This window comes from Mus musculus, chromosome 14, assembly GCF_000001635.26.
Source record: "Mus musculus strain C57BL/6J chromosome 14, GRCm38.p6 C57BL/6J".
Taxonomy (NCBI): Eukaryota; Metazoa; Chordata; class Mammalia; order Rodentia; family Muridae; genus Mus; species Mus musculus.
This window is the reverse complement of record NC_000080.6, coordinates 29,517,735-29,542,524: the sequence shown is the minus strand read 5'-3', so window position 1 is coordinate 29,542,524 and position 24,790 is coordinate 29,517,735. Positions and strand designations below refer to the sequence as shown.

Sequence of the window (24,790 nt, the reverse complement as noted above, 5' to 3'; positions counted from 1 at the left end):
TCCATCGGCTCAGTTGTCATCACGAGAAAGGCAGAACACATGGCGGGAAAACTGCCCCTGCACGTGTGCAGATTATGTTTACCACTTAGAACACAGCTGTCAGCGCCATCTTATAATGGCAAATGTGAGGGCGGCTTCCCACACCTATGTCTGAAGAATAAGGAATCAGAGAGAACAGGGGGGAAGGTGCCAGGTACCCTCTAGGGCCTACTTCAGTGGCCTTCATCCTCCAGCTAATTCCACAGTTTCTAAAAACAGTGGCATCATCTGGAGACCAAAGGTTCAAACGCATGAGCGTGTGGCCAGGCTTGGACATGGGAGCCTCTTTCACATTTAATTCATAGCAGTTGCTTTCCCAGAGACAAGAATTACCAGAGCATCTGGAGGTAAGTTTTCTAGAAAAATGGGAGAATTGTTCCCCAGTCCCATGTTTGGAGACAAGCTTCCTATATCTCACTTTGAGGTGCACATATTCTTGTGGTTCTGCCTCCCCCCACCCAGGACCTGTCAGTTCTTGTGTTGTGGTTTTATGAAGCCCACTTCAGATATACAGTTTTAGCTTAGGGTGGGAAACTTAGCCATAGGTCTGCGTTCTAGTGCAGCTGAGCTTTGGCCATTGCCACTTTTGCATCTCACCTCTGCACTGGTTCCTGATTTTGGACATATTTAGAGCCCCTCTTTATGATTGGCTTTTATCCCAATCATTTGTGATTGCTCAGAGGTCTCCACACTCATGTCGCACTTCCTCTGGGGTGGTGCATGGGCAGGGGGGCAGTTCCAGGTGACTCACTTCTAGATATGCAGTTATCATATAGGGGAAAAAAATGACCCAAATGTATGAGCAGCATTAAGTGTCTTGACAGTGAAATAGTGCTTTTCTGTTGCTGGTGTTTGTGTGAAATGATCTGGCAAAATAGATGCTACAGAAATAATGCATTTCTATGTCTCCCTTCTACAGTGATAAATGTTCTCAGCTCACCAAGGGATTTCTTGCCAAACACTGATTCTGCTAACAGGAGTAGGAAGACTCATATGTTCCCTTGTGACAGAGGAAGGCAAAGTTTATTGTGCTCGCCTTCCTTCTGTGATACAAATGCTAAGAGGTGATCTTTGAAGGTCTGTGTTCTGCCTAGATGCTTGGCTAAAGGCACACTTGGGTTGCTGTGGTGGAGGATCTCAGCTCCTGCAGAGAGGCAGAGAAAGCAGAGCTGGAAGTGTGAGCCTCATCACAGACCCTGGGTGGAATTGGCTGTTCCAACAGGGACTTCCTTTCAGAGAGGCACTGGTAGGACAGCACTAGAGTCCTCTGGAATAGAGGGACCAAGAGGGAAAAACAAGGAATCCTTGGGACTTATGGTGGTCCTTTGTAGGTTGTCATCATGCTGGGCCCTTTACAGATGCTTTCCTGGTGAATCTAGAGAGCAGTGATCGGGCAGCTGGGGTGGGGAGCATCATTTTTCCTGTGTTCTGAATAAAGACACTGAGGCACAGAAGGCTTCTGCTGACCATTAGCCTCCTCGATGTCTGGGGGAAACACCTCTTGTCTCTGTGCTCTTTCTAGGACGTTCTCTCTAGGATTGCACTCTCCCCTCTGTTTTTTGCACTGAGGTTATGTTTCCCCCGACTTCTGATCACTAGTGTGTCCTCTCCCCAAGTCCTTTGGTGACTCCAGATGTCCTATCTACAAGCTCCCTGCTCTCAACATTGCACTCCCTGGCTTTGCCTTTCATGATGCCTCCCTCCTTAGCTGCTTGTGGTTCAGTGACATGAAGAAAGAAAACTTAGCTAAGTCATGGGCAGTCTCTTACTCTGGACCTTCCTAGGCTCTGCTTTCATGGACTCATCCCTCACTCTCTCTGTATTTTTCAGCCTGATAACCATTCAAGATGGCAGTCACTACCTTGGCCACCCACTCACGGTGCATCTTTGTCCATTGACACACAGCACCTGCTTACCCAGAACCACAGGCTTTCTCAGGGTTTGCCTCATTCACTGTCACGGGCTTGGTGTCCAGGATCCTGCCTGGCTTACCAGAGACACAAAGTGTAGTCTGTGGAACAAATGGAGTATTAGAAACAAGGGCACAGTGTGGTGGCTCCAGTTTTAATTATGGGAAAACAACCATATCTTTCCTTTGTGTCATTCTTTCATGTCTTCCTGCTGTGTGATCCTGGGGTCCTCTCTGTACTTCCCTAATTCCTTTCTGCAGAGAAAGATAACTGATGGACAGAAGTCCCTAATAATGCAGTCATTCCTTGGTGCCATGCCTGCACAGCTGTGTGGGATGTTTCTGGGGAGGAGATATAGCTTTACTAAAAGCCTTCTTTGGTGCCTTGCAGAACAAGAGGAGGCTGCAAACACAGGTGACAATGGAAAAATCTCTCATGGAGGCGTAGGGTACTTTCCAAGTGGGTTCCTCCTTTCCCGTAGGTGTTTAGACTGACAAGATCTGGGTATACTCCTTCACCCTGGCACTATGGTTCCCTTTGTAGGGCTTGAGGAGAGTGGAGGCCACTGCCAGCATATTCTTTGTGCTTCTCACATGGTGTTTGCTTTCTCTGAGCTGCTTTTGGGCGGCTCTTGTCAAGTGACTGTCCCCAATTCTTGATATTTGATTCTTTTTCAGAGTCTCAGCTGCTGCTGACAACAAAATCAATGAGACAGGTGATTATGGGAATGAAATGGGCCTTTCAAAGCCAGTCTGTAAATATTTGGGCTGTCAATCTGTTGTCTCCCTACCAAGAAAAAGTTCAAAAGTCTGAGCAATTAGATGTCAGGCCTTTTTAGGTTTAAAATCTCTCTTCAAACCACCAGCTAAGTAAACCCTCCATTGCCTCAGCTCTCTACTGCAGCACACAGGTAATACCAACTCTCAGCAGACTGTTAATAATAGCACAGATAGGTGCAGGAAATGTGTTCAGGGCAGGGCTGAACATCTGCCTTATCTGCAGGGGTTTTGATTGGAATTTTTTAGGCTGTTTCGATCATGAAAAGGTTTTTTTGTTTCCTTGTTTGTTTGTTTTTTCCTTTCCTTCAACTATGGCAGATAGTTTTACTGGGTATCATAGTCCAGGTTGACAGTTGTGTTTTAGTACTTGGAGTGTATTGCCGTAGGCTCTTCTAGCTCTCAGAGTTTCCACTGAGAAATCAGGTGTAACTCTGATGGATTTTCATTTATATGTAATTCTTGCAGCTAGCAATACCTTTTCTTATCTGTATATTTAGTGTTTTGACTATGATATCAACTTGAGAGTGGGGGACATGAGAAGGATTCTAGGGAGGATGTGTAGTAGGGGGAAGAGAAGTAGGGATGTATTCTGTTTCAGTTAAAACCATTGAAAATAAGCAAATAAACAGAAGGGTCCCCTATTTTGTTCTAAATAGAACTACTAATTTCATATTCATAATTCCTAAAATGATATTCTCACCATAAAAGTTAAAATATAGATGTAAAAAAAGAGAAAAATAGTGTGTGGTTGCATAACCTGCTGCTAAACAGAAGATATCCTTTTAGCTGTATGTATGTAGGTTGTTGATTTAAAAGAGAAATAGGCAAAGGATTGCTTGTATTATTTTACAACACACTGTATGCCCTTTCTTTTCATTCTTTGGTGCAGTTTTGTGTGGACATGTGGGACTCATAGTTGCTGCCCATCAGACTGGTCTCTTCTTGTAGGATCTGTCCTAAGGCTTTTGGTGCATTTTACTGCTGTAAGCCACTAAGAGCTTGCCCCTGACTCTTGACACTCATGGGTTTCTCTCCGTTTTCTTCAAAATCTTTTGATTCTAATGACATCAAACATTTCCTGATAAGACCAAAGCATTTACCTGTTCTGATTCCAGCAGGCACTAGCATTCTGAGAAGGCAGGGTGACTTCCTCAGGGTGGCAAGAGAGTAGAACACACTTGGTCCATTATCAACAAGTGTCTGTTGGCATCTGAGCTGTGGGAAGGAGGAAAACAGAGAACTGCTGAATTATTCCCAGATCTAGGATCTTGGATTGACACCTATTATGTTGAGATTGGTGACTGTAACACAAGCGCAAGCTGTCCTAGGCGGCTGGTCAGTCTCCTCACAGAGAAGTTTCAGGGGAGAGATGTAGGGAGATCTTACTGGAAAGTCAAGGGTTAAATAAGTCAACTCCCTTCATGATTAGAGGAGAAATGCTGGCGAACAATGTTAAGACCAGAATACTGGGTCTCATAAGAAAACCAAAAGGATCAGGTGAAGTATATTTTTTTCTAAATCTCTTGACATCATAGAGTCACTGAAGGCAAAGATTCATTTCACTGCCTCTGTAAATGTGAGGCTGCTGTTAGTTTTATTAAGGTTTTTTTTTTCCAGTACTGAATTAGCCTTGGGCATAAAACATGGTCCCTGCTGTGTACTTTGGAGCACATCTGGTGGACAGAGGAAAACCCCAGATCCATAGAACCTGGCTGGCTTTTGAACTTAGGAAAAGTTTCCAGTGATTGTCACTGAAGTTTTATTCAGATACCAGAGAGTACTCTTAGCTAGGGTTGGGCTTTCCAGGGTCCAGCATCCCAGGCCACTTCCCACATGTGAGAGATGTCACCATTAGAGAGCCAAAGGACAGTGCACCTACCTCTTTGCCTGTATCTCATGTTCATCAGATTACAGTGTATCCTCATCAAATCATCATCATCATTACCACCACCACCACCACCATTATCTTCTCATATCTGTTCTGCATCAAGCCTTATTAAGAAAAATCCCTATGACTATGAGCTGTGGGTGGTTTAGTAACCATAAGGGCCACAATACTAAAAAGACAAGTCCAGCTTCTTCTGGCTAGGTTTCAAGTGGGGGCCAAAACAGCTTTGCTATGAAGAAGAGAGTAGGAAATGGAGCAGTAACAGTTTCCTAGAGATTCACGAGAGCAGGCCCCAAGAGTAACTCATCTAATCTTTATGTATGATCTCGGGGTTCGGGGTGAAGGATGTTCCTATAACTCCTGGGCCATCACAGGCCTTTGCACACATAGCTGCTCAGAATGTCTATCCAATAGTGCAGCAGATCTTCACCTTGCTCTGCTCTCAGGTGACCCAGAAATAGCATTTATATCTCAGGATCTACTTCATTCTGAGAACTCATTGGTGCTCAGGACAGAGGTCTCACTTTTCAGCAACTGTCTGTTCTTATATAACTTCCTTCTTTGCTGGTGTCTGGTAGTGGGTGTTGCTATTGGACTGAGAGTGGGGTTCGCTGCTTCTAGAACCCAAGGTCAGATGCTCTGGCTCACTGCTGGCTGCTAGGGGTCTCCTGTAAGTCTTAGGAAACTGGCAAAACCCTTCTCTACTTTGCTCTTTGCTGTGAGACAAAAGTGCTTAGCTTTTTAGTATCATGCCAACCTACACACGCTCAGCCATGGAAGCAGCACACCCACCCTCCCAAATTCTTCTTTGAGAACCCAGTTTTATTGCCTCAAAAAATTTGGAAATCAGAACTGGGAAGATAAGTGTTTTGAGTGACACAGCATATACTATTTTTTTAGCTGAGCCTTGGGTAGAAGGCTGGCCTCTGCTGGCCGGGAAAAATGGTGTCTTCTTCTAGTTCCCGTGTTTAAAGGTGGAAGTGGGGAAATGAAGAGAGAATAGATATTTAAGCCCTGGAAATTATCCTGCCACTAAATATCCTTTGACTTATCTCTTAAGAACAACTCTCTAGAGACCACAGAATCAAGCCACAGCACGAACCCCCAATTTTCCTAAGTTGAAGCTTGAGGTGAGGTGTTAGCAACTCAGTCTGAAGTAAAGCAATACATAGAGCCCCACGTTCAGTGCCCCCAGGTTCAGGGCCTCAGCCTTTTCATAAGGATGTGAGCATCATCACGATGCTGTTTTCACACTGACCTAAGAGCTTTGTGAACTCCTTTTGGGATTCCCAGCAAGAAGCAGCATTTCCACTTAATGTGAACAAAGTTGAGAATTTTTTCAAACCAACTTCTGTCTTCGGATCCCTTTGTGTTCTTATAAACTACTCAGGGTCCACCAGAGCTTTTGCTCACATGAGCTATATCTATTAATATTTACCACATTAGCTCTTAAAATTAAGAAATCTAAAGAAAAACTAATTTAAAAGGTGAAAAATGTATTAGTTAAGCATGCATTTTGTGAACAATAAATGGTATGAATTTTTCCCTTTATTTGGCAAATTTCTTTAATGTTTGACTTAGCAGAGACATATGGATTCTCACGTGTCTGTCTGCATCAGTCCATTGTTGTTATCTGTTGCTGCCCACGAAGCAAGCCAACGTCAGTTAGGTATGCTATTGGGAAAAGGCGCTGGATGGATCCCTGAGAGGGTCTGAGGAGCCCTCAGCAGTTTCTGGACCACTTTTAGAATTGCTGTTTCAAACAAATTAGTTATCAGAGTATGGTAATTATCTTCTAAGTTAGTGAGTGGCCAGCACATACAATTAGAGGTTTCATTGTGACACTTTCTTGTGTGTGTGTGTGTGTGTGTGTGTGTGTGTGTGTGTGTGCGTGCATGCTCGCACAGGTGTAATGGCTTCTCCTGACTGGAAATTTGGCACAGCTGAGAAGAGGAGCTCTGATAGTGGAATTGCCCCCGTCACCTCCTTGGACATGGCTGTGAGCATTTTCTGCATTGCTAGTTGCTGGAGTAGGTCCCGGCCAGCTGTTTGTAGTGTGTGGGTAGGTGGTCCTGGGCTGTGTATGGAAGCAGGCTGAGCAGAAGCAGGGAGCAAGCTAGTAAGCAGCACTCCTCCATGCTCTGTGCGTCTGCGCTTGCTTCCAGGTTCCTGCCTGACTTCCTGCCCCGATTTCCTCAGTGGCGGGTTGTTATGTGGAAATGCCAGTGGAAATGAATCATTTCTTCACTCCTTTGGTCTGAGTGATTTGTCACAGCAACAGGAAGTTCACTAGGTCAGCAAGCCAGCGTGTACCTATGTGCACAGCCAGAGAACAATTGTAGGTGCCATCTACCTTGTTTGATTTTTGTTTTTGTCTTGTTTTACTTCCTTTTTTCTTTCTTCTTTAAGGCAAGGTCTGAGCTTGCAGAGTAGTGTAGGCCAGCTGAATAGCCAGCCTCAGGGATTCATCTGTCTTTATCTCCCCAGTAGTGGGATTACAGGTGTGTGCTACCCTGCCTGGTGGTGGTGGTGGCAGTGGGGTAGCTGCTGCTTCTGTTGCTATTGGTCGTCATCCTCCTCTTCATCATCATCACCACCACCACCATCATTATCACCCACTTATGTTCTGGGAATTGAACTGAAATCCTAGTACTTGCACAGCAAGTACTTTTCTGATAGCTGACTCCCAGCCCCATTGTGGTATTTAGTGTGTGTGTGTGTGAGAGTGTGTGTGTGTAGCTGTTCATATTCATCCCATCACTCTTTTCTCTTCCCCTCTCCCTCCTGCTAATCTTCCCAAATACCTGTTTCAGCTTTTATGTCTTACTCTTTCACCGCCACCCCTGACCCCGAAATACAGACTCCACATGTGAGAGGAAACATGTATGAGTGATGAGTGAATGGCCCCAGGACTAGTGTTAGTCTTCCTGAATATGGCTTATGTTGCTTAATGTGTGGGAGGATCTGATCTCCAGTGTACAAGATGGGTTTTTAAAGAAAACTTTATCTTAAGTTGAGAAGACGAGGGAACAAGCGTCCAACCAGCCCTTAGGACATCCCTCGGATGAGCCAGCGTTTGATCAGCTGACAACTGTTTTTTTCCTGGGTGCCATGTCAGCTTCTGGTTAGAGTCAGGCTCAGTTTTCAGGTTTTTCTCTGGTTGTTTTAGTTATTGTGAGATGCAACCTACTGTCTCCGACTCCAACAGACATGGTGTTGATGAAGTTTTATTTTTATATCCATTGGAGGAAACCATCCACATGTGTTACCTTAGAAGCACATGCCTCTAACAGCACCCTTTCTCCTCACAGAAATACAAAGAGTATGAGAAGGACGTTGCCATTGAAGAAATCGACGGTCTCCAACTGGTGAAGAAGTTGGCTAAAATCATGGAGGAGATGTTCCACAAGAAGTCCGAGGCAGTGAGGGTGAGTCTTTCAAAATTTGTACCACATTGTGCAGAGAAACACAGGCAGCTGGTGTTTGGGGACTGGCACTGATGAACCAGGTTGTGAAGTTTGCCCACCACACAAATGCTCCTTCCCATTTCTTCACTTTGGGGGCCAAGAAAAGCACTTCTTCTTTGCATTCTTCATGCACAGGGTGCCAAAGCCAGTTTTTCTCTTTGGATCTTTTGCCTCCATTAAAAGGTTGCAAAGGATGGGTTCCCCCAATTCTGTTATGGCCTCCTAACTTCTCTGGTCACTCAGGGACCTTGTGGCTCACTGGATAGCTGTAAAACATCTTTTTAAAAATGATTGCCACAGTGTGGAACTGAACCCCTCCATAGGGGCCGATGAGTCTGGAAGAAGTTGGATGTTCCCTTGTTTTATTGGAGTGCTACTGAGATTACAATGTTTGTATTGATCCAAGCAGCTCACTGTGGTTTCACAGCAGCTGGATGAAGGGAACTGCAGGTATATGGGTCTTTTGCTTTGTTTTTATTTTGATTGCTGAGTTGGCTTCCTGCTTTATGTTTAACTCTTGGTGCTCAGCTCACTGCTCATTTTATTCTGTCTAACGCATGGTGCCCCCTAGATATAGAGTAGACCGCCCCATGTCGGTTAAATCCATCTGGAAATCCCCTCACAGACAAGCCCAGACTTGTCTCACCCAGATGATTCTAGATCCTACGGAGTTGAGAATCAAGGTTGACTATCACACATGACGTTTCACCTAGAATTGTGGCCACGTGATAGAAAACTGTGATTTTTGCCTTCTGTGTGCTTTCTCTCAAGTCTATTTTCTCTGGATTTCTATGTCTGTGCTTTTATTTTTCTTCTCTTCAATTTTGAAAATTATGGCACCTGCTTGTCTTTTGATCCAGCTTTTTTTTTTTTCCTTTCTTTCATCTGCTCTTTGGTAATTTCTCATGTCACTGTGCTTTGTGATTCCCCTGGACAGCTGACTACATGTTTGTTAATTGATTCCACTGCTTCTGCAGCTACCTGTTTGTCCATCTAAGTTGTTTACAGGTTTTGAAATCAATATAACTGCAGTGAAGGTTCAGGAATATCAACAATAAATCAAGCAGTCTTTGATGGGCATCCCTTTAATGATTTTTGCCAATATTCACCTATATTGTCTTTGTCAGCCCCCATGGTGGAGGTTCTGTTGCCATCTGCAGTTTACAAAAGGGAGATGGAGAGGACGAAGCTCTGCAATCACATTGATATGGGGCTCCAGGTCACCCAAGTCCGCATTTCTTACCACCTCTATGTGCTTAGTATCCTAGACTGTACTCTGCCTTCCTTAATGGGAAGTTCCTGAAGGCATCTAAAATGCTCTGAACATACCTTAAGTTATTTGTGCTTAAGAAAACATTTCTGTTTCAGTAATGTTTACAGCCCCTCTATGTGACATCTGAATGTTTTTTTCCTGGAAAAAAAAAATATATATATATATATATATATATATATACATACACACACATACACACCATACACACACACATATATTCATTATATATATATATATATATATATGTATATATATATATATATATATAATTGTTTTAGTTATCATTTTATTTTGTGATTTGGGGGTTATAATCTTTTTTAAATTGCAGTTACATATTCTACAAACTTGTGTGTGTATATATGTTTTTAGAGGGGTACATGTATGCCACAGTGTATATTTGGAGGTTCAAGGTCATGTTATAGTAGTCAGTTTTCTCTTTCTGCCTCATGGGTCTTAGGGATCAGATTCAGATGGGCAGGGCCTGGCAGCAAGTGCCTTTATCTGCTGAGCTATCTTTTTTATTGTTGTTTGGTTGTTGTTGTTGTTATTATTATTATTTTGAGACAAGTTCCCACTGTGCAGTCAAGGCTGGCTCAGAATTTTCTATGGCAGGCCTGGAACTCCAGGTCCTCTGCTCCAGACTCCTGGGTGCTAGGATAGCAGGAGTGGCACTATATCTGGCTCGTTTTCATTTTGTTTTAAGCACTAGTAACAACATTATCAGTTTCGGTGAAGAAATCTACTGTTTTCATTTATATGTCTTTGTAAATCACAGAGTTTTAGGGACAGTTGATAGATAAGAAAGCCCTGGTGTCAGGAAAGTGGGGTACTTGACAGAGGGTACCATGTTCTTGGCAGAAGCACCAGATCCTGGACCTTGACCCCTTTGCAGTGTGGACTACCCATGGGCTGGGATGTACTCATCCGGATTTCTGTCTTGATCCAAGGTTGGAGGCTGGTGAGGGCCATTGAGCAGGCCCCTGTGGATCTCGTTTCTGCTCATATCTCCCTGGAGCCATGTAGAGTATATGCTTATAGGTTTACTGTGCGCATGATGCACCTGGCCAGGAGCTAGAAGGTTATGCTGTGCCATTTAGATTTTGTGTCAACCCTGGGAGTTATCATTGTCCTAGAAATGAGCATACAAGCTGAGCTGTGTGAAGTCATTTGCCCAGGTCACACTCCAGAGCTCAGTGGGGTTTAGTTTCTACATTCTCGAGGCAAGAGTACAGCTGTGCTGCTATGTATCCTGAAAAGTCTAATGCCTGCCAAACAGAAAGCATTCCGTGCACGTCTGGATAAAGCTTTTCCCATCTTGTGAACATGTGATAGAGATGGAGTCCTGGGGCTGCAGGAAGCACCTGGATGGGGACAGGAGGGAATAGGACCTGACTTTAGCCATTCAGTATTGCCTAATTTTGAAACCATTTTGCTTTTAAATTAGTGACATTCAAAAAAAAAAAAAAAAAAAAAAAAAAGCAACCAAACAAAAAAACCCCAAACAAACCCTATTTGATATGGCTGGTGCAACTTCTTTGAGAAGGAAAACGAAGGTGAATGGAAATGTTCCCAGGATAAGGCCAGCCTGCACACTCTGAAATGCATATTTTCTGTATTTTAAAATAGGTACACAGACCCTTTGTAAGCAAACTGGATGCTGCCACATTATGGGAGTTGCATTCATCTTTTTGTGGTTCTCTTCACCCACAGACCTTTAGTGTTGTTGTGAGACTAACCCAGGCTTGATCCCTCCTAGGCAGTGTTAGTCCGCTGTGCCATAGCTCCCACTGGTTTTTGGAAGTCTTTTTTTTTTTTTTAATTAGATATTTTCTTTATTTACATCACAAATGCTATCCGGAAAGTTCCCTATACCCTCCCCCCACCCTCCTCCCCTCCCCACCCACTCCCACTTCTTACCCCTGGCGTTCCCCTATACTGGGGCATAGCTGGCAACAGCGAAAAGGCATGGGCCATCTGGATGAACTGCTGGCTTATCTTGAAGCCAAAGAAGGGATGACTGTGACTCTTTATGTTGTAAGGACATCTTGCTTCCTGAGCAGAAAGCTTCATTTTGGGGGGTCTGTGAGCACTTGAAGCAGCCAAAGACCTCAAGTTTGCCCTGTAGCTACCCTTTGCAGTATTGCACTAGGATGGCCCAATCCAAAAGGAGTAGGCTCTTTTGCCTGGAATCTTACCAAGTAGACAATGGGCCAGGAACAGAACAGATTTTTAAAATTGTCATTTCCCCAACTTCTCTGCCCCACCCCTAGTAATTTGCATCAGATCACGTTCCTCTCTTTATCCTTGAAAGTGTCCCCAAGCTTATTGGTCTGATGTCACTCATCATTGTGATTTAAGAACACATACAAGGAGAACCTGTTTTGCAAGCCACAGTGACTATTAAAAGTACCGCTGCTGTGTGGACTACCTTGAAACTGTCTAGAGCTGTAGACTGTCTTTGGCTTACACAGGTAGATTCCATTAGCACTGGGGAAACCTGACTCCAGTAACCCAGACCTTTAACACACACACAGCCTGTCATCTCCAGGCTGTTGAACAATGTTGTTCTTTTTCTCTGTCTCTCTGGCTTGATTTCATCATTCCCCTCCATCACTTTGCCTGGTGATTAGTTGAATCAGAGCGATTTTATCATGCTCAGGCCCTATTTGAATTCTTCTCTGCTATGCAATTATCCTATCATAGAAAGTCCTATTTTTCTGCCCGTCAGATGTCTGAGGTAAATGTGAAACCTAAAGTGGCCTGCCCATTATATAACCTCTGTCATACAGCTGGTAATGGACTACATGCAACTTTTTTCCCCCTTCGGACTAGCAAATTATAAATAACCTTAGCCTCTGTAATTGCTATTAACATAATGGTGCCGCCATTATGACAGCTCTTCTTAACTCTATTTTCTGGACAATTTTAATGCCAGGGGTAGTTTTGAATAATTTTTGTAAATCCACTCATAGGCTAGCTCCAGATTGTTTGAAGGAACAAGGCTGCCGCTTGCTTTTGTGCACAACAGCTATGCACAAGGCATTATCTCCCAATTTCTCTATTCAAATATGTACATGCTACCCAGCTCTCAATGGATGTTGCTGAGCTGTTGATATCAAGCCTCTGCTTCCTCTGAATGGCCAAGGAGTGGAGTCAATTTGCTTCTAGTTCATCAGCATCTCAAGGAGCCGCTCCAAATGCTGAATTTAGGAGAAATGATATGCACCTGCCTTCTGCCAGTGGCACACTCCCATTGGGCCATTCTAAGTGACACCTGGGCTGCTTGCCTATGACATAAGTCAGAACTTATTTGAGATACTGAAAGAAGGCAGACTTGGCATGACTCCTCTATTTGCTGAGCCGCTGGCATTAAGAAAAGTGCCCTGATTTGAGGGAAGGCAGAAGGCAATGGGCAGACTATTTCCTGGTCTTGGTGATGTGGGCAGGCAGCCCTCAGCCTTTGTCTTTCGGATCTGGCCCTTCACTGGGAGCAGCCAAAGCTGTCAATCATCTAAAAGCATCTACTCTGGCTTCAGGGAACTCTGAACAGACAGATCCACTGTGGAGAATTTGTGAGGGTACACCCTCATTTCTGAAACAAGGCATCAGTAGAGTGGCATTTGCCTTGGGTCTCGCGGAGACACCCTGCCTTCCACCTAGATTTGAGCAGGCTTGCAGCCCCTCCCCCCATATTCTCAGGCGACCTGGTTTCTGCAAAGGGCAGGGTTGGCTTTATGCTGAGTCCTACAGATCTTAGACCCCCCCCCCCAAACTTAAACACATATCTAGGAGCAAGGAGGGGTCATGAAAAGATAGAGCCTGCTTTGGCAGACTATAGAACAGAACACTAAGGATTTAACTTACTAGTGAAATGATCGGACGCATCTGGCAGAATGAACCCCAGGGCAGACAGGGAAGAGACCCAGGAAGCAGGTTGTAACTGTACTCAGGACAGGAAGAGCTTGTTGTTTTCAAACCTTTGGGATGAGATGTTTAATACTTTCCTCCAAGCACTCACAGCTCATAGCTGAAAATAAACCTAATCTCTTGCACTTGCTCTGTGATTTCCATTGGTAAAATGAGAAATTGGGCACTTGAAAAGTGTTTTGCTTAAAACCACACACTCCTGCCTCTTGGAAGAACTAAAGGAGACTTAGAGTTTGTGTTCAGGTCTCCATCGTCTGGCTACCTGCTGTTCATTGTGGAACTGATTCCTATTATAGCTGTGCTGTGGAAAGTAATTGCCGTTGTACAGTAATTCAATTTCAGCGCATTCACGCATCACTTCCCCGATAGGAGCTTATCTGGAGAAACCTCGGACTTGAAAGCTTTTTATCTAGAAATTCCACATGCCGTGGGTCGTTTTTCCTGGGTAACAGATACAGTATTTGCATTTAATAAACATTTACTTTCTCAGAAAAATGGATTTCTTTCCCTTCGAGAAGAGATTTACGCCAGTCTTCCTAGAAGCCAGAGGTACTATTAAAGCAACTTTCTTTAGCTGTTTCTTGGCTGATGTATGTCTACATATGTATGATTATAAAAGGCATCTACACCACAATGTAAATATATACACTGCACACATGGGATGCTGGAGACAGCAAAGGCAGACTCTAGCAGCAGCAGGAGCTAGGAGTGGCTAATAGCTATGGGGGGAAATACTTCTGGCTTCAAAACACTGTTGAGAACTGTTGATAAGACAGTTTCCAAAGGCTGTGCATTAAGTTGGGAATGAAATCAACAATTTTGTTGATAATTTCTAAACTGTTTCAGTAAAAGGCCACACATCCTAGAATATATGAGCAGTGCAAACTTGACACAATTGGTTAAAGGTAGAATGAACAAAAGAAAGAAAGAAAGGAAGGAAAGATAAGGTTGGACGTGAAGGGGAGGAGTTGGATCTGGGATCAGTTGAGAGAGGAAGTGACTATAATCAAAACAATTTGTAAAAACTTCTCAAAGAACTAATAAAATTAAAAATTTAAATTTTTTATTTTAAAATTTAAATAAAAGTTTTTATTTAAATTTAAATTTTAAATTAAAAAATAGCAAATTGAAACATATGAGACAGGAAATGTTCATACAATTCCTGCTTTTCTTCTGTAGAAATTAAGTCCATAATGAGCAATTGCAAGTTCTCAGGATCTGAAGTCATCAGATACATTATCTATCTATCTATCTATCTATCTATCTATCTATCTATCTATCTGTGTACATATGTATATATACATATATGCATATATATGTATATGTATGTAATGTACAGAAACATATACACCAATAAGCCTATTTGTTATGACTTTCACATTAAAACTTAGTCACATGAAACAGCAAAACTAATTTACCAACTGAAAATGAGTATGGATCTAAGTTATTAACAGAATGAAATAAATTAATACCACCTGTCTGCTTACTAAAACTCTTAACACATCTGTTGCTATCTTAATTTTTGCTTAGATTTAATAGGGTCTCACAGAGACTGAAGAAAGCAACCGCGAAGCCTACAAAGGTCCACACTAGGTTCTCTGCGTATTTGTTGTGGTTGTATAGCTTGGGTATTTTATGAGACCCCTAACATCAGGAGTGAGGCTGTCTCTGACTCTTTTGCCGGATCCTGGGGCCCTTTTCCTCCTACTGGGTTGCCTCCCTCAGCCTTGATGTGACTGGTCTGTGCTGAGACTTATTGTAACGTGTTATGCCGTGTTCAGTTGATATCTCTGGGAGGCCTTCTATTTCTGAAGGGGAAAGGAAGGACCAGTGGATTTAGGGGAGAGGAGAGGTGGAGAATGGGAGGAGTGGAGAGAGAGGAGTCTGAAGTCTGAATGTATTGAAAAAAATACTGAAAAAAAAAAGGTTCTCTTGTGGCTGGGCACATGCCTTTAATCCCAGCACTTGGGAGGCAGAAGCAGGTAGATGTCTGTGGAGAGTAGAGAAAGTTCTGAGTAAATGAATAAGTAGGATGAAGTCTGAGTGAATACCGATTATTGATAAAGACCAGTGCCTCAGAGCCGCGGGAATTGGCAGAGCGTTCCTCTGGTCCATGCGCAAATGTTGCCAGAGTGTACAGAAAGCAGGGCAGCGGCAGCTTTGTCTGCTCTGTGAGAAGATGCTGCGCTGTCAGTGTGAACAGCCTACCTGATCCCAGCTCTTGTGTACACGTGTCTGTGATTTCTTCATCCTCCTGTCACACCCAGTCTGGTCTCCAGGACCAAGCCATTCCTAGATGCCAGGTTTCTATGAGTTCTAGACCAGCCTAATGTACATAGTAAGTTTCAGGCTGGACAGGGATACAATATGAGACTCCCAGTCAAAATAATAAACAAACAAACTTCTCTTTTTCCCCACAACCCGGATCGATGATTAAATTGTAAGTTTGTCTTTTCGATAAAATGGGCTTGAGATAGCAATGGTAATGATTTTCTTCCATGAAGCAGAGGAAAATGGAAATTCCCATATCCATATGCAGATAGTTAGATGAAAGCCAGAAACCTCTGTATTGTAGTCTCAAAATGAGAATATTAGATCAGACACAGACTAAGGGGCCAGCAGACAAAACAGCACATAGAAATAAGGACATGGAATCAATAATTACCATGGACACAGATTAAAGAATGCATAATAGAATTATAATAAATCAGATTGTCTTCAGCAAAAAACAAGGTAGGCAATTTACATCTCGATGTCTCTGAGATGTAAAGAGTGACCCAGGGAAAGACAAAAAGATGAAAAGATAAAGCCACTTATACAGATTAGAATAATTTTTCCTCCTAGTTTTAAGAGCTGGTCAGTAGGAGGGAGATATCCTTAGGAATGGAATTTTCTAGGGAAATCTTGCCAGTGGAGCACTTTGACCTTCTTTGGCAAATCCCTGTGAGGGAACCTCAGAGAACAGCTTTCTATCCGGATTTGCCCCATGTGTTCAGATAGTACCAGGATTGCCTCTCCCTCTATTGTTATCTTAAAAGAGGCAATAACAGCCTTTTCTTTGGAAGCAGTTTGCGTCCATTGGGCTTGTTGGAAAAGAGAGTAGAAGATAAGGGTGGTAGAGCCGGAGGAAGAAGCTGGATTAGAGGATGGAGGTGACTAAGGATGGAAGACCTTCCTTCAAATTTGGGAGGCAGAGAAAAGAGGATTCCTGGTGCTTACTAGCCGGCTAGTCTAGCCTAGCCTAATTGCTGAGGTCCAGGCCAATGAGAGACCCTGTCTCAAGGTGTATGGTATTCATGTTCATTAGGACTATGCCTGAGATTGTCCTCTGGCTTGAACATGCACATACACACACACACACACACACACACACACCTGTTGATCTTTTGTCTTTTGCTGTCTATTGTAATGCTAAGTGCTGGCCCCTAAGACTTGGAGTCCAAATGTAGCCCCTGGACCCTTTCTCCAAGTTAATTCAGACTGGTGAATAAAGATGCCAAGAGAGCCAAGAGCTGGGAAGAAGAGACATAGATGGGGTGGGGGTTTCTCAGGCTCAGGGAGAGAGGACCACAAGGAGGGAGCAGAAGGAAGCCTTTGTGAAATAGAAGAACATGCAGGAGGAGAGCCGCCATGGGTTAAGGGCCAAGAGGACCAAGAGAACACGGCCCAGAGGGCTGCCCATTGGGTTAAAAGCAGCCCAGAGGAAACAGAGTAAGTAATAATGGGGTTATCAATAGGAAGGTGGGTTCTAACAGCATGGAGGGTAGGCAGCTGCCAGGCTATTGTGCTGCCTGAGGCATATTTGAAAAAATATAAAGGCTGTGTGTGTCTTTCATTCAGGAACATAAATGGTCTAAGGTGGGGAAGAAGCCCTGTGCCAGGATTTTTAAAAATAACTTTTACTACATCCATCCATGCATAAAACAAAACAAGATGAAGAATATGAGAATGTCAAATATTCCTTATTTTTTAAAAACCTTGGCAAGTTCAATTAACATAACTATCAAATGTAAAACTAGCTGAAGCCAGCTGAAATACTAAGTGATTTTTTTTAATCTAATATGTTCCTCATCTTGGAATTTCTCTTTTCTCATTTTAGTGTCTTTTTCATTCACTGAGAATTACAACCTTCTGTGACAGCTGGAGGGAACTGTATTTTGTATCAGGTTTCTATGCTGCTCAGTGGCGTAATTCCTTTAAGTCTCACCGTGGATTAGTTTCTCCCACTGTGTTTTGGGGCTTGACACATAGGTGAATATCTTATGTCTGTCTTAGTGTCTAAGATGATAATTTTCTATCTAACCAAGGGTATATGATGTCTTGGCCTTCCTGTGAGACAGTTGCACCTTCTAGGGGCTTTTGCTTGACACCTCTACCAAGTTGGGCTAGAGAGAACAAATGCCCCTTCCTGCTGGTGTTTTAATAATCAGGCACTTGTTCAGTTTTTAAGCTAAAGTGAGCAAGGTTGTAACAAGGAAGACACAGAAAATAAATTATTAATTTGTGCAAAGGCAGGAGAAGAGGCCGAAGGTTCTAAGACCCATGCTCTGACTCGATTTCCTAAAACAACTACAGCTCTCTGGGAAAAAAATCAGAAGATAACCAACAGCCATCCCTGAATAAACTAGTGGACCAATGTTCAAAACAAATGAGTTATCTGGGTCCCAGAAAGAACTCTTCAGAATCCACGTAAGGAGGCATGGATGCTTAGACACAAGGGCCCATGGTAACCTAACCAATCCTGCTATTCTTTCTGTCTTGTATTGTTCAAGGGTTGTCCTTGGAGCCCCATGTTGGAGACCAACACTGTTAACACGAAACACAGTTCTTATCTCAGAGGGAACAATAAGTCATTTATTATGACCAAATATGAATAATTTTGGCCCAGAAATATGGATTTTGGTTGCTCCAAATAACAAATTTCAGCATAGGAGCAGTCATAAGTAAATACTTAATATAGCAGAAAAAAACATTTTTATGAACCAAGTCATTTTCCTAAGCATTTGTTGTAGCATCAGGCAACGTTCTAAGTGGTTAGAATGTTGTTGTAAGTTTCAGATGTTGTCTGATGACATTCTTTGATTTGGGGTTCATGGAATGCCCTGGTCAGTTAAGTTAAATACCTTTCAAAGTGTTTATCCAGTAGTTGAAAGGCTTTGAGGGTATATTCAGTAGGTGGGTGTGAGGTGACTTTTAAGGAGACTAAAGATAGTCTAAGGCAGTGATTTTGAACCTGAGTCACAACCATCGTGAAACACATATTTCCAGTGGTTAAAGGAACCAAGACACTGCTCAGTAGCAAAATTGCAGTTATGAAGTATCAATGAAAATAAATTTATGGTTGAGGGTTGCCACAATATAAGGAGCTATATTAAAGGGTCACAGCATTAAGAAGATTCAGAATGTCTGATCTAAGGCGCTTCTGGCTCTGGCTCTGGGACATCTCAGTTCTCCACAGTCCCAAAGCTTGAAGCTGTCCGTCAACCTTGTACTTCAACCTACATATGGGCTTTTAACCACCCCAGGCATCTCTGTTTAGAGTGTGTTTAATGCCCAGAGGTTGGAAGGCAGCATTGAAAAATAAAACACACTGTGAACACTTCTACATGATGATGAGTATAGGTTTCTCCTAGCTTTCACAACTACAGAACAATGCACTTTCTGGTGTTACAGCCGAACAGCTCTCTCAATACATAATGAGATAGACTGTAAGCACTTTACTCTTACTAGCAATAACATAGCATCTTAGTAATAATATAGTATCTTTGCCTGTAAAGATTTTTGGCCATATATGTGATGCCGATTCCAGGGGCCCTGTGTTGCCAGGTTGCTGTAGGATTGGTAAGATACTGTTTCTGCTCCGTCCTCCCACCATAGCCACTAGTCCTCTTTTGGCCTTTGGTATCCTATAGGCAAGATCATGGTGACTCCACATCCTTTCTGTCATTCCCTCAGTATTGGTAGGACTCTTCTGGCTCCCTACGAGAGTGTGAGACTAATTATTCCAAATCAGAGAGTGTGGGCTTGAGAATGTGCCAGGCCCAGGTGCTAGCCTCATTCTCTAACAGGGAGGTCCTATAGGCTCAGACACTCTGATTGTCGTGTTTTTAGGACCCTCCCCTTCTCATTCTCTTCTGGAGTGTACTAGGCTTCCTGAGTGTGGGTGCCCGCTCTTTGGATGAGTTCTGGGAAGCCCAGCTTCTCAGTACGGGAGCACTCTCATAACCACAGTGCTTTGGGTTTCTCTTCTGGGGAAGAAGTTTCTAGTTCCAGGAAAAGGGAAACTGGGCAGCCCCCTCATTTGAAAAGCCTGCCTCTCTGTTCTGTGCCTTTTGGGTACTTAGGATGAGCACCCCTCCGCCCCAAATTGTATTGACCTACTTTGGTGGCATGGTGGCTTTATATGTGCTCATGGATACTTTTCTCTCTGTCATTTTTGCTGACTGTTGACCCTCGTTCTCATGTCAAGGCTGTGCTGTGTGTTTTCTTTGTTCCAGCTAACCTCCATTCTGGTGCTTACCACAGTGTCAGAACCTACACAAGTGCTTACCAAGGCTTTGCTAATTGACTCACAGATCTCAGCTCTAGGGTCAGGAGCAATGGCATCTGTAGTGATAAGGGCTATAACTCTTTCTTTCAGCCAGAGACATCTCAAGTAAGGAGAGGATAAAGAGATACGCTGGAGCTGAACAGCAGAGAAGCTGTGGGGCCTTTCAGACCCTTCACTGTCTGTTTTACATGAATGAGCCATCTGCACATCATCCATGTCAAGCTGTGGCTTGCTTAGAGTAGCTATGAGCTTTGCCCAAATCTCCCCAACAGGGCCTCTCCTGAATTAGGTGAGTGCAAAGGACTGAAGTCAGGTTAAAGATTTCCGTAGAGAGCTGAATAAAGATGGACTTTCTCTTTCCCCCTTTCCCTCCTTCCTTTCTTTCCCTTCTTCCTTAGTGCTTTCTCTCCTACCCCTATTCCTCTCCTCTCCTCTCCTCTCCTCTCCTCTCCCTCCCTCCTTCCCTCCCTCCCTTTCTCTCTCTCTCTCTCTCTCTCTCTCTCTCTCTCTCTCTCTCACACACACACACACACACACACACACACACACCCTGATGAAGAAATAATAATTGCTGGAGAGATGTGAGAAGAAGTAGTCAGCCTTTGGGGACCTTCACTCATCCGAGGAGCTCACACATGGCCCCCATCTCCAGACATTCCTCCATGTGCCTGGCCAGAGCCATGGGCTGGATGCTGGAGGATGGAGCTGGCCACTCATGAACTTGTAGTTAGTTCTCCACACACAGTGGGTGGGGAGCATGGGTGGGTGCTAAACCTGTACTAGAGGTTTTCATGAACTTGGTGACTATCCCCTGAGAGGTCACAGAGGCTAGTTTAAAGAAATCTCTGTTGTTTCCTGTCAAAAATCCAGCCAGTCCAGATGAGGGCTCTCGCCAGTGATGGAGAGTCTCGATCAGAACACCATTTAAAGTCTCAGCTCCTAGCCATTGCCACCCCTGCCACACTGATGTTTTACCTCAGTGCCTATTGCTTGGTCCCATCCTAGAACCAAGAGTTCATCAGCGCAGAAACCTTCACACCCTGTCCTCCTTGTACCCCTGAGCTGAGGTTTAGCTGGTATCTGAATGAGTGTACTTGCCACAAGGGTCATGACTGTGTCATGGGTAAGCACCCCATGCTAGAGTCAGGACAGAGTGGCGAAGAGCTACAGATTTCCCATGAATGAGTCATCTGCACACTGCCACACCACCTCTCTCTGCTCTGGAAGGTCTGCTGCTCCTGGGTATGACCTGTGTAGTTTACATTTGGTTTCTGTTAGAAGAGGAGAGAGAGAGAAAAAAAAAGGAAACACTTTGCATCTATTGCAGAATGCCATCTTAAATCTACTTCCTACCTGTTTGTTGCTTGTCTTTATTCTTCACTTATAAAATCTGGTTTTGAGAGCTATCCCGTGGCTTTGCTTAAGTGGCCCGAGCATCATGGGAAAGGGAGGATTGTGGCCATGGAATGTTCACCTCCTATGGAATTACAATACTGTTTTCTGCCATTAGTCAAAGAGCACTTGTGCCTCACCAGGACATCTCTGCAGAGACTATGTAACCATCCCTATACTCTTGGGCTATCTAGTTCCTTTTGTTTAGGACACAGGGGCAGCTTCTCTGCAGTTGGAGTCCATGCCCAACACTGCAGCTAAACCTGAGCAGGTGGGCTGGGCTGGCAGTGGAAGGCAGGGCTGCACAAAGGGGCTTGCTCCAGTTTGGCGTTTTCAAAGTATAATGTTGTTTCAACACACTGGGCCAGGTAGGAAATAATGTCACTTAATTTATACTCAGCCACAGTGAAAGAAATCTCACAAGGTTTGTGGGTGGCAGGAAATTACAGCAAATTACTGACATGTCACCATCAAAAGATTCAAATGACAACATAAAACCATAATAATTGTAGTAATAATAATAACAGTAATAAAAGTCCACCGGCACTGATTGTATAAATTACTAACAACAGATCAACAGTTTTTGGCAATATTTTGAATGCATATTCACTCTGTGTAAGCAGGGATTTTTGGTAGCATTTGTAACAGCTTTTGGGTCTTTACTCAGTTTCCCCTATGGGGAACAGGAGCAGCTGGGCCTACAAACAGGGAAATTATTTACGCTCTCTAAATTAGGTTAGGAGGGGAAAATGAAAAGGTAGTTAGGGCTTCCTTGGCGTTTCATTTACGCTGCATTCAGCACAGATGACAGCCCTCACTGGCAATCAGAGTCTTTGTTCAAAATCAGCCAGGAGGTCGTTTACTGCATGTCCCCAGCTCGCTGGCTGCTTGAATAGAAGATGTGTACTGCTTTGTACCATCAGGAACAAATATGAAGAGACTTCTTCATATGCTTTTAATTGATTTTTTTTTAATGTCAGTTGGTGAGAAAAAAAAAATCAACTCATGGGGTAATAGCCTCTCTTGTTCCACACAGTGACTCTGAATCATTTTGTCAGACTCAAGGCAGACAGCTCCAGATGCCTTCTGGAAGCTGAGGGTGGAGGTGGGATGAGAATCTGGGTCATCACAGGAGTTGCTTGTGGCCCAGGCATCGGAGTGAAACTTGTGGCTGGGCAGAGAGTGGCTCTCAGCATAGTCACACAAAAGCGAGTGGACAAGGAGCACATGCAGGGAGCTGGGGGGGGGGGGTTGCAGGAAAGCAGGGCATGCAAGCAACTGTTGGCTTCCCTTGGATGCAGTGGAGCCCAGTCTGCCTACTTGCCTACCACCCACCTGCCTCTGCAGCCTGTCATTATAATCTCTGAGTCATGGTCTGGGGATAGTGCACAAAACTTGTGCTTCATAGAGGGAAGCCAGAATTGGCCTCTGGGGTGTAGAGGTGATTTAGTTCTAGGGGGGACTCAGACTTTGCTTGGCAAAGGTGAACATGAAGTAGAATTGGTGGCTATTGCCCTCCTCCTGTGTATGAGAGTTTGTATGTACAAATGCATGTCATGGTGAGCCAATTCACCCTCATGGTATTGCTTTATAGTGGAGATGGGTAAAGAAACTGTAAACCTGTTCCAGAATTATATATGCCTGTGGCTCCAGGCCTAGTCTAATCTGTTCTGTATAGGCTTTAAGGGGGAAAAGGAGCGATATATAAAACTAGAAAAGCACTGTTACTTCTATATTGCTGTAAATGCTATTGTAGATCTGTTTTTCTTTTTTGTTACAGAGAGATAGTTCATATGATAACAAGATCTTGTCAAAAAGCAGTACACATACTTTGCTACAAGTGGTCTAAACAAAGACCTGTATCTATATAAAGAAATTTTGAAGAATAAATTCCTACAGTTACAGTTACTTAAAAAAAATTGAAGTTTTTTATATATTGGAAGGGTGTGGTCACCCAGGGCTCTGCTAACACAGAGCTGCAGCCAGCATGAACTGCCCAGTTGGTTGATGGGTACCCAGCTCCTAGGCACAGCCTATGCTGTCCTTCAAAGCAGCAGTCAGAAATGGCTCCAACCTCAGCGACCATAGCAGTCTTAAGCAGATGTCATTTGAAATTCCAGCTCTTGTAATCACCATGCCTACCATGTAAAAGAAGGCTGGAGACACTGCCACAGTTGTTATCCTTGGGGCCATCGTAGATATCAACCTGGCCATCATGCCCCTGAGTGGCTCTATTGCTGCTTCCATGTGAAACGTCCCCCGTTGGCTCTTGTGTTCAGACCCGTGATCCCCAGCTGGTGGCACCATCTAGGACAGTGGGAAGTGGAGCCTTGCTGTAGGAAGTGGGTCACATCACACTGGCTTTGAGGATTTACTTCCTGTCCCCACTTCCTGTGTGCTCTTTGCGTTCTGACTGTGGACACGATGTGAGCAGCCAGCCTCTAGCTCTGAAGCCATGTCTTCTCTGCCATGGTGACCTGTGTCCCCTGCGTCCCCTGAAACGGTAAGCCAGAATAAACTCTTCTTTCATAAAGTGCTTCTTGTAAGGTATTTTGACACAACCTTGAGAAAAATAACTTCTATCCATTGTCATTTGCTAACTTCAGTGAATACACATCACGCCATTTAAATGCTACACCTCTGTGAAGTTATATCAGAAGGCTGTTGACTGGGCCCCCAACCTCAGTAATACAATAGTTTAAGGTGATTTGGGACTACTCCTCTCTCTCCAAACCCTGACTCAGCTTTATCTTGAGGTTTTCTTCACCTTTAATATTTTAGGAATCCAGTCCTTGTTTAGGCTCTTAGCTACCAAGAGTCTTCCTGGTTTTGTTAGGTATTTTCTCGCAGTCTTGAAGAAGTCCCGATCCAATGGAAGTAATTCCCAGTCTGATCTCATCGTCAGGATCAAAAGCGAAATAAAACAAAGAGCAACCAAAACCAGCAGAGTGGCACTTCGCTCCCCTGCCCGTACACTAGAATGATGACTGAGGCCGTATCTCTCAGGTGGAGGAGAAGATGAAGAATGCTCAGAGCCGCTATATTTGAATATGCAGCACTTATCTTGCTGTGCAGGCAACTTATAGAAAAAAAATAATTAATCAAACTTCATTCTAGGAAAAGAGCATTAAGCCTCCATCAACAACAACACAGAGACCTCCCTGTGACAGGGGCACAACAATAAAGGAGTCATTTTAGCAGAATTAACAGGAAGAAATTAGCCCCACATATCCTTCCTTTTTATCACAGTGTGGTGCATTTACATATTTTGAAATTTCACATTTGCATAGTCAATGACTTTAAATTAGACTCTCACATCTCCTCCCTGATGTTTGTCATGTGTGTAACTTGTCTTAATAACTGAGTTGTTAGAATTTAAAAATAACAGCTATTTAACCATCACCACCCTGCCCCCCGCCCCCCCCCCCCACACAGCACCTCATTACTGTTGAATTATTTTAGGCAGCTTTACCGAGATGAACTTCACATATGCTTGAGACACATGTGGGTACACATGCGTGTCTACTTAGGCTGTTCTGAAGCAGATTGGATGCATGTGTAAATC

The 24,790-nt window shown here is 43.6% G+C and overlaps 1 protein-coding gene across 5 annotated transcripts in view; it reads left to right on the top strand.

Moving 5' to 3' along the window:
- Cacna2d3 (calcium channel, voltage-dependent, alpha2/delta subunit 3) overlaps positions 1-24,790 on the top strand; it is an 817,833-nt gene that overhangs the window by 180,251 nt on the left and 612,792 nt on the right. For all 5 annotated transcript variants that reach the window (XR_001781093.2, NM_009785.1, XM_011244938.3 and 2 more), the window contains exon 3: positions 7,928-8,044. Coding sequence is in view for 4 of the 5 variants with exons in the window: in NM_009785.1 (NP_033915.1) it covers positions 7,928-8,044 (117 nt within the window). In the remaining variant the exon portion in view is untranslated. The remainder of the gene's footprint in view (positions 1-7,927; positions 8,045-24,790) is intronic.